The following is a 13353-nucleotide window of genomic DNA, read 5'->3' on the forward strand; positions in this document are numbered from 1 at the left end:
TCAAAAAACAATGTAATAATTGTAATAAAATATATATTAGTATTTTTATTTTATAATTTTATTATAGTTTCTATTGATTAATATTCGCCGCCATATACCATATTTATTTTATTTGTATTTTTTGCTACGCATGTAGCTTCACTGCGTACTTCAAGTTCCAGAATGCACTTCGACAAAGCTCCTCACCTCCCATTGGTGCAGCTCTCAGCAGCAGAGGCGGACATGAGGCGGTGCTGAGAAGTATTTCGAGAGAGAGCTGCGGAACTCAAATGAAGCTCCCATTCCGAACGGGCTTCAGTGCGACCAGTGCCGCCTGGGAAAAGCCTCTTCTTCTCCCCTCCGGCTCGACGCTACTTCGGGTGAATGAAGCGTTCCGTCCATGCGGAGGCTAGCGCTGGTTCTTCTGCCCTGTGCTCTCGCCGTACTGGTGCACTTGTGGTCGGCTCAACAACGGTGCTCCACGCCGCTGGAAGACGACGACACACACTCGGGTACTTTGACGCTCGGCGGCGGGGTTTCAACCCCTTGAGCCCGGCAACTTTTTGGGCGCAGGCACGCGCTTGGCTAACTTTGCTCTTGCCGACTCGCTTCGTCGGTTGTTGTTGTTGTTGGTTTGTGTCGTTATTAAGGGAAATTCATTTTGCGCCTATGCTATAATATACAGTTAAGTACATAAGCTCACATCCTAGTGGGTTGTTTTAAGTTGCAAAAATTGTGACAGCTGAGCGATATGGGGCGTTGCGTTGCAGCATCTCTCTCTCTCTCATCCTGTCGCTTCATGTCAAATCATGACAGACTTGGAAATTTGCACTCAGAATTCTGTCTGTTGATTTATAGTTTCTCCGCTGTACGCACACTGCTCATGCTCGATGTTCTGTGTCCAATGCAGATGGGGTGGTACCGTCCTATGAAGTTCTGGTGGGAGTTCTATCAGCCAGACAGCATTACAAACTGCGACAAGCCATAAGGGACACCTGGCTGGGCTACTTGCACAAGCACCCTCACTTCAAGCACAGGTCAGCAAGGTCCAGCTCCAACTTGTGTTTTTATTTTCTCTTGGGTAGTATAATGAAAGTGAAAACAACACCTGCAGCAGCTGGCAACAAATAACCAAACTTATTTTCTTTACCTGACTAGTGGGCAATATTGTCCACATCCGTTACTCTCTGAAACCAAGATCACAGATGCGGCACGGTGACCCTTGCAGCAACCTTTTAGTAACCATGGTCACTGGGAGTGGATTGATGGAAAAGATTTAGGAAAATAATTGAATGTTCTTGTTTTCAGAGTGGGGGTGAAGTTTATCGTGGGCAAACATGGATGCCCAATCCCAGAGGAGGACAGAGAAGATCCTTACTCCTGCTCCCTACTCAACATCACCCAGCCAGGTAGCAGAAACATTCCATGTTACTCAAATGTGTAAGCTTTAAATACCCTAGGTGCTCAGGGTGCAATCTATTGTTTGCACGACCAATTGTCAGTATTGAGCGGTGACTTGAGTCGAAAGAAGCAAATTCTGAATAGAGGTAAAACATATTTTATTCCACCTCGCTTGCAGCTCAAGGACACTTTAGTTTTCTTCTCCATGGTCAAAGAATGAAATCCACAGTCAATGTCACCGCTTACGCTTTGGTTGCACTAGAACACATCTTGTGAAATATAGTCATTGAACAGGCTCAACATCAGTTGGAAGGTAATTGTTTATGTCCCTCAGCTTCACTGAGGCGCACCGCTACTTAGCGTCATGAAAACATAATTACGGCTCATCAGAGTAGGCTTTGTCGGCCTTATGGGTCACGGCAGAGACGTCTCATTTGTCCAAGCCTCTTCCCCAGCTGTGATAATATCGTGAAATGCCATTCGATTCTATGCTTTGATGCTCCGAAGCACAAGAGTAAAGGACATTGCTCGGCTTGTAAATCCAGTTCAATATTTGGCTTAATATCTTAGATCAGTAAGCAGACTAATAAAAGCTGATTGAAGATGTCGGTTTGTGCTGCATTAATCACAAGGATGTTGGTCATATAATTAGCCGACTTGCTGGAGTTGCGTTGCTGGGGCAGAGAGACGGCATTAATGTTTTTTCAGCCACTTAGCATCAAGGTAAAGTTTGGAGAGCCCAAACTTTTAGATAGCCTGCAAATTAAATGTGCCCATCATTTAATATACAATACTTAAAAGGGAAGTCGGCCCAACATTTTAATTGCAGTAATACTTACGCCACACCAGTCTAAACACGGCAGTCTAATTAATATTGTGTTTGTTGAATGTGAGTTAAGCAGCAAAATCCACCTGTTTTTATCCATCTCAGGGGGCGGCCATTTTGTCACTTGCTGTCGACTGAAAATGACATCACAATTGCTCAGGTAACGACCAATCACGGCTCAGCTTCAGAACGTCGCATGACCTAAAATCCAAAAACAACTGTGATGTCACTTTCAGTCGACAGCAAGTGACAAGATGGCCGCCCCTAATATGGAAAAAAAAACTGGTGTATTTTGCTGCTTCAGTCATATTCCACAACCACAATATTAATCAGAATGATGTTTTGAATAGTGGGGCCGCATACATATTATAGTAAAGAAAATATTTGGGTTGACCTTCCCATTAAATGTATGTTATGGAACTTCTTAAGGAATGTACTGAAGCAGGAGTCCGTGTATCATAAGCCACTGTGCATTGACATATCGACTTGAAGAATTTGGCTATATGCTGCATTCTTGGTGTCAAGCCACTCTTGAAACAGAGCCGATGTTAGGAGCACGCAACCTGCTTCAGGGAGAAAAGAAAATGGACTATGGCTCAGTGGTCCAAAGTCCTATTTTCAGGTGTGAAAGTAAATTTTGCATCTGGGATTCAAGGACCCAGATTCTGGAGGAAGAGTAGAGGGGAACGTGATCTTAAATTGCTACATGTCATGTGGAAAGTTTCCTCTGTCAGTGAGAGTTGGGCTGCCATGTCGTCTACAGGTGTTGGTCCACCCTGTTTTCTGAACAACACAAGAAATTTTCGGGCACTTACTGCTTCCTTCTACTGACAAGCTTTATGGAGATGCTAATGTCATATACCAGCAGAACTTGGCACCTGACCTCAACCCCGCTGAGAATTTATGGGGTACTGCCAGGAGGAAGCTGTGAAACACTAAACCCAATACCGAATTGAAGGCCGCTGTCGAAGCAACCTGAGCTTCAGTAACACCCAATTGTGCTTTTCCAGGACCTGCTAAGGCAACTCAAGGATTTTAATATCGGCAAGGACAACCCTGGTTTGAGGCTTGTTATTAAATTAATTCTCCCCTTTAGCATTTTATGCTGGTATAACTCCCTCACCACCCCAAAAAAACTCTCCCGTACATCAAAACAGGCTGGCAAAAATAATTGGTTCACCCCAAGCTCACTTATCCAAATTATACGCCTGCTGTGAGATTGGGAAGGTCATCCTCCTCCCTCCCTCCACCACCCACTGCTGTCAGGTAAAGTTACACTGGCCCAAAAAAAAAGAAAGTATTCTCCCTGGCATAACCACAAATATATATATATATATGGTGGTCACCATTTTCTGTCTATTACTAAAACTCATATAGCTATTTATGGGAATTTTAATTAGCACTAATGCTATTCCTGCAAGCCTGTGATAAACTCGGGGTTAATAGCATGCAGAACAACTAATGGAGGTGTTAAACAACAGGAGTTACCTTTGAACAATTTTAGAGGGGGGGGGGGGTGCACGCACAAGTTAATTTTCTGTCCTTTTCATTTTGCACATTAATTGAATAAATTAATATATAGTCATAATCAACTAGAAAACATTTGCATGTTATGTTACTCAGACCAAACTTTAGTGATTAGCTGCTTTGTGACATAATTCCATCACCATGCTAACATGTGCACACGCAATAATCCCACTTGGTATTGTGCATAATAAACATTTTGTAGATAATTGATCACAAAACAAAATATCAAGCTGAATGAATATTTCAGAGCTGGCGTTGGCACCCGCGAATATCTAAAAACGATGGATGGAGTTATTTTGTTCCTTGCTTTACTCAGCGGGACACTGAAGAAGTCAGCAATCATTCTTGCAATCATTTTCAGCTCTGGTCTGTCAAAGCGAAATTTGGGAAAACAGTCATCTTGACACATTCCTGCAAGGCCAATTATGGATCCCATCACACTGTTTGTGCCTTTTGCAGCTAGTTTTGATAACTGTAAATTGCCTTCTCAATCACGGTCATAAAAGTCTCTTTCAGGTTTTTGCCGCAGATCCTATCTGTGTGCTGCAAATGTCAAGAAGCTCCTCTGTAATTGTGCCCTGTCTGACCACCCATGACTTTTCTTGGAAACCACTTGTTCGAAGCAATAACTGGCATTTATCAAGATCAACAGAAACATACACTGTAACTGTGTTTCAATTAAATTGTGAATACCCGGTGTCGTGTTGTCAGCTATGGATGTGACAAATATACAGAAGGCTTTAAATTATTATATTCAGGACTGAGTACAGCAGCAATATTTGCTGAGCGTCTATCTTCCCAAGGTCTGCTTCCTTTGTGTGGATCCTCAACAATGCACCACACCACTTCTTTTGTCGATGTGACAATCTCTGGCAGAGTTTTGCACCCAAGTCGCAAACTATTCAGGCACACGTTAGTGTAAAACATATTTCTCATTTCTATGACTTTGAAGTAGTCCTTCTCAAATAGGGAGTGTGCGCAGTGTGATGTCGGTGGGGGCATGTGTGACCTGTTTGTTTTGTTGCCCCTACTGGAATAAAGTGTAATTTCACATCCACTACAGTAGGTGGCAGGGACACTCATTGTCAGATTGCACAATGAGTATTGGCTCCTCTGCAGAAGTGTACTTGGAACCATTTTATAGACAAATGATACAATTTATACTGGGGGCGTGATTTTTTTTTTTCCTGGGGTACAGACCAAAAAAATAATTGAGAAACACTGCTTAAAGCACTTAAAACGAAAAAATAAATCTGAAGTTTAGCAAGTGTTTGAAGCAGCTGAAAAACAAAATTCAGTTTTTAGCCTTACACAATGATGTTTTTATCTAACACTGTGCTGTTGACTTTTATGGCCTTTTTTTTTTTCCGTTTTTTTTTTCGTTTTTTTTTTTTTTTTTTTTTTTTTTTTTTACAAGTCTGCACAATCATCTACTGGTGCGTTTTATATTTTCAAACAGCACTTTATGTTTCTTCTTTGTTATGTCCTTGAAATCACATCTGCCTTTTTAGATAAATATTTTATTCATTCTACTTGGATAGGGTCATGCTGAAAAGAAACAAAGGTGCTTCAATAATAAAGTTAAAATATTGCAAGAAGAAAGTTACAGAATTAGAAGAAAAATAATATTTTTTAGGAAAATAACACTATATTTCAAGCTGAATATACTACCTGCATTATTTTAAGGATGTTGTCAAGTTATATTTTAAACAATAGCAAAGTCAGTGATAGTGTAAGGCATTTGTTTGTGAGAAAGAACTCAAGACACAAATTTCCTTTTTTGGGAGTTTGTTCCCTCATCAAGAAAAATTTCAAGCAAATATTTAATGATATTAGCCTATTAATATATGGCAGCGACTCTTGTGTTTACATTTCTGTCGCAATTTTGACACTTGTTAAATTCAGACAATACGTAAATAAATACTTAGTTTCTTAGTTTGGGGAATGTTTTCATGTCCTGTTACTATTTTTTTTTTCCAATGTGGCCTTTTTGGATATGGCAAATGATCCTCCTGTGATATTCTGATTAAAAAGTGACCAGGATGTCCAAAAGGACGCAAAGAAAATCCATCCTGTCATTGTGCACACACAGGCGCACGCACATCTTTTACTTTTATTCAACACTTAACTACATTTGTTCAACTCAACATAACAATAGCCCGCTTCCCATTAATAACCTCAATCTTTTAATTGATCTCCGGTATATCAATGTGACTCTTTTTACTATTCAGCATTAACGACATCCCCACGCAATTTGAGTCTGAATTTTTCACAGTGAAATCTCTTTACCAGGGGCATTCTGTCTTCTTCTGTCACTTGGGATTTCCTTAAAAAAAATATAAAAAAAGAGGGGAGGTCAGTATGTTGGCATTGTAATAACGCTCACGTAGTGTTTTCTGTGTTCGCTGACTCAGCGGCAGGACAGGATGCTGAGAACGAAATTGTGATGGTGCCCGACCCCGCGGTGCTCGTCCCCTCTGACGTGTCGGCTGTTGCCCTGGATTTTGAGGTGCTCCACCCGGTGGTGATCACCAGGCTGGGGGTTTTCCCCCGAAGCAGCCGGCCTGAGCTGAAGAGCAATGTGACTGTGAAGCTCCTGCAGTTGGATCAGGAGGTCGCTTCTTTTTGCTGCTCCATTTACAACCTACAGGTGAAAATAGCCTCCTAATGAGCAGCTTCGTCTTTTTTGCAGGAGGCGATCGTAACGGCTCGCTTCAGCACCATCAGCACAGGGACCCTCGTAAGCGGAATATGGTACAAACCAGTGGAGCAGTTCATCTTGCCCAAGGTATGTTATGACATTTTTAGCAACACAGGCCATGAGAGAAAACAAAGTGCGTTTGTTATCCAGGGGTTTGAGGGGACGCTAGTATGGGAGAGCTCAGACTCGGACGTACTGACCACGGTCAACTCATCCTGTGCGCAGCTCAATGATGGAGGAGGCGTACTCAAGTTCTCCTCTGTAAGTAAAACAGTCAGGTAGGGTTAGAGATGAAAAGGTGAGATAAGATAAACGTCCCGCTTGTTGTTTTTTGAAACTACAGATTGCAGAAGGCATACTGCCCCACAGAAGTGCTCTTGGATTTCCTGGTTTGGCTGGAGGATTCACCTTTACCATTTACGGTTGGTCCCAATTCCCCAGTGTTAACATTTCAAAACCTTGTTTTCTCAGGCAGGTGAAGAGATTCTGTCCTTTCAGCCGCAGGGCGCTTACCTTCTCACCCACCTCTCATCTTGTTGTGCTCTATTATTGATTCCACATTTGAGTTGTGCTCCAAACCGATTCGAGCTACTTTGGGGGAAACTATTTTAGATGTGCAGTTAAATAATACCTTGCAACAAAACAAGCAATTCGCTTCACTGTTCTATTTGTTTTCTCTCTCCAGCAGGCATCAACTTTGTTTAAAAAGCCCTAATTTAGTCAGAAATGCCGCCTTTTGAAATTGTACTGTACCACCCAAGCCCTCTCTACCTTGCTATGTGCCGCCAGACAGGAACAGTCTGTCTGAGCAGCTGCGGGGCCGCCCAGCCAGGATGGAGCGCCACGCCTCGGGGCTGAGGCAGGAGGACGCCGCCTTGAAGCAAGAGAGCCTAAGGCACGGCGACATGGTGTTCGTAGACGTGGTGGACACTTACAGGAACGTGCCTTCCAAACTGCTTCAGTTCTACAAATGGTACGCCAAGTGCTAATGACTCTTTCCGTCTCCAAATTACCCGGGTCCTCCAAGGAAATCAGCCATCTAAAATGAAAGTGTGTCATTGCCTCACAAGCGTCACACTGTCAGAGACATACTTGCAATCAGTGTGACTATGTGTCATCAATTATCCAGACATAAGCTAAACACGCGCACATTGGGGCCTAATCAATCAAAGATAGAAATGTGCAGCTTGTTAGGCTATTCATTTAATCCAAATATAACTTCTGCTACAGGAATTGCATCTGCCACAAAGATGCACTAATTGCATCATATCACTTGTCACCCTGTGTTCCTAACCACTGTGATGTTTTAAACAGAAATTGATTGTCCTACACGTAGCTCTGTCTTGATTTGTAAAGATTTAAAAACAATCTTTCCCAAATGCTGCACATAAAGATTTCCTACATCCCACTGGCAGCAATGCAATTTTTACTCTTTCATTTACATGTGATTATTTTCCAATACGGTGTGAATGGTTATTTTTCTATGTGCCCCTGTGTGCTGGAGGCCAGTCCAGGGTGTGCTTTGTCTTTTGTCCAATGTCTGCTGAAATAGGCTCCAGCTCACCAACAACCTAACACTGGTCTGTATTAAAAAAAAATAAAAAAAAGTTGCCCAAAAAATTTTCTGGGGCAGTTTTGGATCTAAATATTTTTTCTCTATATGCTCCTGTTTTTTTTTTTTAAAGTTATTTTGACATTTAAAAAATAAGAATAACAATGAATAGGAATTCAGGAAGTACCAGTGGTATTGGATTTGCTATTTTGTATCGGTGACAACTCAAATGCAGAGTACTCGTATTGTTAAAAAAAAGTGATATTGAACATCCCTAATATCAATAATGGAATGTCTGTTATTTTGTCCCCAAAAAATTTGCAATGCAAGTATCTGCAATTTAAACTGAAAATGCTTGCCCACTAAACGATGACTAAGCTACCAACTCAACCTTGGAAAGTCTAGGATGCATATGACAGATTATATTGTGGTCTCCAACCAGTAGAGGATAAGCTTACCTTTAGTTGGTCCTTGAAAGCTCTTGATAAACGTTCACTTGTTTAAAAGCCACTGGCTGTGAGGAAAAGTGATTGAAAACAAAAAAAACCTCCAAATATCCTTGCAGCAAAGTGAGGTGAAATCTTCTCTCATTGTACTCTATGAATCCCTTGGCAGTTCAGGTTTTGTTCTTGGAACCTAGCTAAAAGTTAGCGGTGTGCTGTGTTCCCTTTAAGCTGTGTGGCTGCTGCCCCCCCCCCCCCCCAAAAAAAAAGATTAGCGCATAGAGTGTAACACAAAAGTGGAGCATATGAGGGCTAAATGAATGGTACTGCTTACTTCAGTGCGAAAAACTGATCTATGAATATATTTGTCATTCTTTGTTTTTTTTGGTGCAGACCAATGTAATGAAAATGGATTGTAGAAAATGGATAGATGAGTGACCAGTGCGATGGACTTAGCCATAGTACTACAAGCAGTAAGGTCAAAAGCTCGAAATTCCTTTATGTCAGAACGTTCTTTCATTTTTATTTTACGCTTGTGGTTGAATTAGGCAAATGTAACCCAAACAAGCCACCGCCAAAAAAACACACCAAAATGTAATTAATCCTCTGTCACGGTTTGCTGAAATGTCGTCAAATCAATATGCCTACCTATTTGTTCCTTGAAAGTTTTTGTGCAAATTTTTGCCTTTTGGGCATTGACTGAGATTTTCAAACTTAATGTCACGCTCTACTATGAAGCCTTCAGAAGGACGCAATTCTGCATGTTAGTTCCAGTTCCCCCTTGCGTGTCCTGAATCATCATCTCAAGTTTCCCTACTGTGGGACTAAAAGAGATTATCTATAAATCTACTGGCTCTTATCTTTTTCCTCGATACCATCGCATTTGTATTGACAAGGCACACTTTGGGCTCTAGCCTAATGTTTTAAGCATCTGTGTGCAATGTTTTTTTCTTTTTTTATAGTTCCACTATTATTCAAAATACATCCACTTGTAAATACACTAATTCCCAATTCGACAGGTCTGTGGGGAATATTGACTTCAGTCTGCTCCTGAAGACTGATGACGATTGTTACATCGATGTGGACTCGGTATTAATGAAGATCGAGCACAAGGCTCTCCAGCGCAGCCATTTCTGGTGGGGAAAGTAAGTACAGACTTGTGACATGCTCGGCACCGCTTCGTGCTGTGTTTTGTGCTCAATCGCCAAAGATCATTGATGGGTGAACGTGAAATGCGGTTTTGTGCTAACACGCCATCTTGACCCAGTTTCCGACAAAGCTGGGCGGTGGATCGCATCGGAAAGTGGCAAGAGCTCGAGTATGCCAGTCCCGCCTACCCGGCCTTTGCGTGCGGATCTGGCTATGTGGTGTCACGTGACCTGGTGCAGTGGCTGGCCAGTAATGCAGAGAGTCTCAAGGCTTACCAGGTAGCCCCGTTGAGCGCCAAACACGTTGCTGGAACTCGCGTATGAAAGGTGAGCTAGTAAATGTGTCGTCATAGGGAGAAGATGTAAGCATGGGCATATGGATGGCAGCCGTGGGACCACAGAAGTATCAGGTAAAGTCTGCTGCAATAAGTTATAAATTGGAAGCTAGCGAAGGTCAGCTCGTCACTTTCAGTTTGTGCTCGTTACTAAAAAAAAAATAGTAACTAGTTACAGTTACTAGTTACTTCATTTTAAAAGTTACTAAATTACTCTGATGATTACTTAAACAAAAAAGTAATATGTTACAATTAAAAGTAACTTAAGTTATTTTTTTTTTTTTTAAAGAACATACACTGTTCTTTTATGCTCAACTAAAGTAAAGTAATGAGCGTATTTCCACGTCGAAAAACTCGTCTTGCGCTCGCCTCGACTCTCCATGACTGCCGAATCCGATACCAGCCCACAATGCATCTTCTTCGTTCCATTGTAAACAGGAAGTTGTACAGTACAGTAGTTGATTCTCAACCGCTTATCCTCACACATGTCACACAATTAAGTTAATAAATTAAATGGATCAAGTAACTGACTAACGCACCATATTGTAACTATAACTCAGTTACTGGATTTAAAAAAGTAATGCCTTAGAGTATTAGTTATTGTATGAAGTATCTAAGTTACAGTAATACATTACTAGTAACTAGTTACTGCCCAACACTGCTCACTTTCATGAGTTCACACCAGATAATCCTCTCATGAGAACACAAAATATGAAGTGGACAATACATACTGTATTTTTCATTCATTGTAAATTAGACAGATTAGGTCATGGAAATGTATTTTGCATTCAAACATTTCCTCTGAGCTCGACTGTATAAAGAGAGTAGAGGAAGGCAATTTGAAAATAAATGTAATCCCTATATACCGATTTATTTTCTGAATCATGTCCAGAATGTAATTATGATTATCTAGCAGTGCACAAAATGCAACCAAATTGGGTTTGTTAGCATTTAAGTGCACATGACCAGAGGATTACATCCTTGGGGGGGATGTAATTACTCGAATGCCACTCAGTGGAGCGCAGACAACAATCCAAATTTGGATCTGCACTGAATTGTACACCTTCAAAAATACTCAGCGTCCGCATTGATTATTCATGTAGAAATTGAGGAAAATAGGGCAAAATTCCCTATCATAAAAAGTACACATATTTAATAGTTTCGTCCTTGGCCCATGACCCACCACAAAGTTTAGTGACAATTGTTTTGTTTTTGTCTTTGAATAACGCTAGAACAAATAAAGGGCTTTGAAAACACCCCCCCCTCCTTGGTGGAGGTAATGTCATGCAGACATGCAAACAAGTCCTGATGTTTGCCGCCTAAACACACGCAGCCTGTCATTGTGTTGTTCCATCTCCGCAACATGGAAGCTTGTTTGCGGCGCGTTCACCGAGCAAAAATAAACAGTTGGCGACGGGCCGTGTTAACACAGCTCCTCTCCTGGCCAGGACCCCAGCTGGCTGTGTGAGAAAGAATGCTACCTGGACATGCTGTCGTCCCCTCAGCACACGGCAGAGGAGCTGCGTGCCCTGTGGGACAGGAAGAGGACGTGCGGTGACCCCTGCGGATGTCCCTGGGGACAATAAGGTCTGGGTCACACTCCGCATGCAGCACTGCAAACGTGTGACATTTACTGCTCGCTTCTGCGCTTTCGTCGTACCTTCGATTGGGATTCAGGTGTTTTAAAGTTGACACTGTAATGTTTCATTGAGTGTTTTGAAGAATGATCATTTCTGATATTTGACACAGACTTTTTTTAAGGAATGAGAAGATGATGGCTTTTCTTTGCTTTCCTCCTGTCATTTCTGTCCTGCCACCCAGTTGTCATCGTACAAGGTAGTGACGTTGCCTTATTGTATTTGTAACAGCAACATCGATTCTACGTCTACATATCATTGTACAATTTGCGACCCAAACTTTTGGAACTTGACTCCTTTACAGGACATAAAGAAAATGTCAAAGAGATGAAACTGTTTCTCGTGTACTTTGGGCGAAGATGCACATTTATATTCTTGTTGGGTCTCCGTTTATTTGGTGTCATTTTGTTTGCGTTCCAGCTCAACAACTGTGAAAGGTCCACTGTCAGCAGATGCTCCATTTTGCTACTGAAGTCCATTTTTGGATCTAAAAAGGAATAGGAAATCATTCTGAAGCAGAGTGCTGGTTGTTTTCCTAAGACATCAATCATGAACCTGTGGAATATTTTTTTTTTGGGGGGGGGGGGGGGTCATATATATATAGTTTGGTTCAAATGTAGTTTGACAGCGAAAGTGAGCTCATGGATTATATTTTGTGTGAGTGTGTATATCACTTTTGAACTCCTGCAACCATCAGTTTGCCTCTACAAAATGTTCATAAATAACAAGCATGCTTAACATTTAACTACTATTAGATGAAATGTCTTTGTTTTGTTTTGTTCTGGATGTTGCCTTGAATATCCGCTCGTACAATTAGGCTGACATTTAAACAAACTCTTGTCCCTTGAGATTCAACCTCCTTTCATAGCGAGATAGAAAAGTCCCATCTGCATGCGTTCCAGTCGCCGGCTTGGATAAAGAAACACTACAACCCCCCCCCCCCCCCTCCTCCTCCCCTCATCATTTTGTTGTCTTCTTGGTGAAGTGAGCGAGAAACGAGGGAATCGCATGCAGATGAAAGCTCTCATTTGTGCTTGAGTGCTTCTTCAGGAGATGAACTTATTTAATTTGCCTAAACGCCAGCCAACACTGATGTAAAAGGTTTAAATTACCAACACTCTTTTAATGTGTCCACCTACACGCTTCGCTAATGTGTCTATTCACAAGTCGAATTCAGCCTTTTTAGCTGTGCCTGCCTTCTCGTGAATAGACCATTTTAAATAGTGTTGCATTCACGGTGTTGTTTGCCATGCGATGAACGGACTCATTTGCAGGTGAAGGAGAAAGTGGAAGAAAAGGAGTTGGACTGTGTGAACAACATGTCAAATGGGAAGATTGTCATTATCAACTATCTCTTTTTCTCACACAAATCAGTAATTGCCTGTGAAGCCAATTGATACAACAATGAGAACCAAAAGACTCCATCAAAAAAAGAAGCAAAGTAACTCAAGTTGATACTGAAATGGAGACACATAAATGGTTAAGGGTTCACTTAGGGTGGAGCGGTTCACTCCTCTTGACGTTTTCGTTGCGGGCATCGTGGGTTCAAGATAGGCTTCGGCTCCTTGGACAGAACAAGCGTTATTAAAGCTGCAAATGGTTGATGACAAGTTCAGGGTGTTTTCAACCTATCAAAAAGTCAAGTAGAAGAGAGTCCAGTTCACACACGACCCGAATGAGGAGAATGAAATGGATGGTGGATGGTTTCTGTTTTGGTGTGAGTATGTGACATTGAACTTTATGTTTCAAAGATAGCAATGGTCAAACTGCACCATCGTTTTTAGTAATCATTTTTAACCCTACA

At 41.6% G+C, this 13353-nt stretch overlaps 1 protein-coding gene across 1 annotated transcript; it reads left to right on the forward strand.

Annotated features, from left to right (window-relative positions):
- Positions 1 to 203: 203 nt before the first annotated feature.
- On the forward strand, positions 204 to 12047 carry b3galnt2 (beta-1,3-N-acetylgalactosaminyltransferase 2). The gene is made up of 12 exons (XM_086093192.1): positions 204 to 491; positions 890 to 1016; positions 1288 to 1388; positions 6148 to 6347; positions 6426 to 6521; positions 6585 to 6695; positions 6778 to 6856; positions 7224 to 7407; positions 9449 to 9574; positions 9697 to 9856; positions 9931 to 9987; positions 11361 to 12047. The coding sequence occupies exons 1-12, from the start codon at positions 380 to 382 to the stop codon at positions 11496 to 11498; spliced, it is 1491 nt and encodes a 496-aa protein (XP_085949318.1). The 5' UTR covers positions 204 to 379; the 3' UTR covers positions 11499 to 12047.
- Positions 12048 to 13353: the final 1306 nt, after the last annotated feature.

Source organism: Leptonotus elevatus, chromosome 13, assembly GCF_054856555.1.
Source record: "Leptonotus elevatus isolate MCC_2025b chromosome 13, RoL_Lele_1.0, whole genome shotgun sequence".
Lineage (NCBI taxonomy): Eukaryota > Metazoa > Chordata > Actinopteri > Syngnathiformes > Syngnathidae > Leptonotus > Leptonotus elevatus.

Excerpts from the sequence above, each read along its gene's own strand:
- b3galnt2 (XM_086093192.1), top strand. The coding sequence starts at position 380 with ATGCGGAGGCTAGCGCTGGTTCTTCTGCCCTGTGCTCTCGCCGTACTG. Across the intron at positions 1,389-6,147 it reads ACTCAACATCACCCAGCCAG|CGGCAGGACAGGATGCTGAG; the intron begins GTAGCAGAAACA and ends TCGCTGACTCAG. Across the intron at positions 6,696-6,777 it reads GCGTACTCAAGTTCTCCTCT|ATTGCAGAAGGCATACTGCC; the intron begins GTAAGTAAAACA and ends TTGAAACTACAG.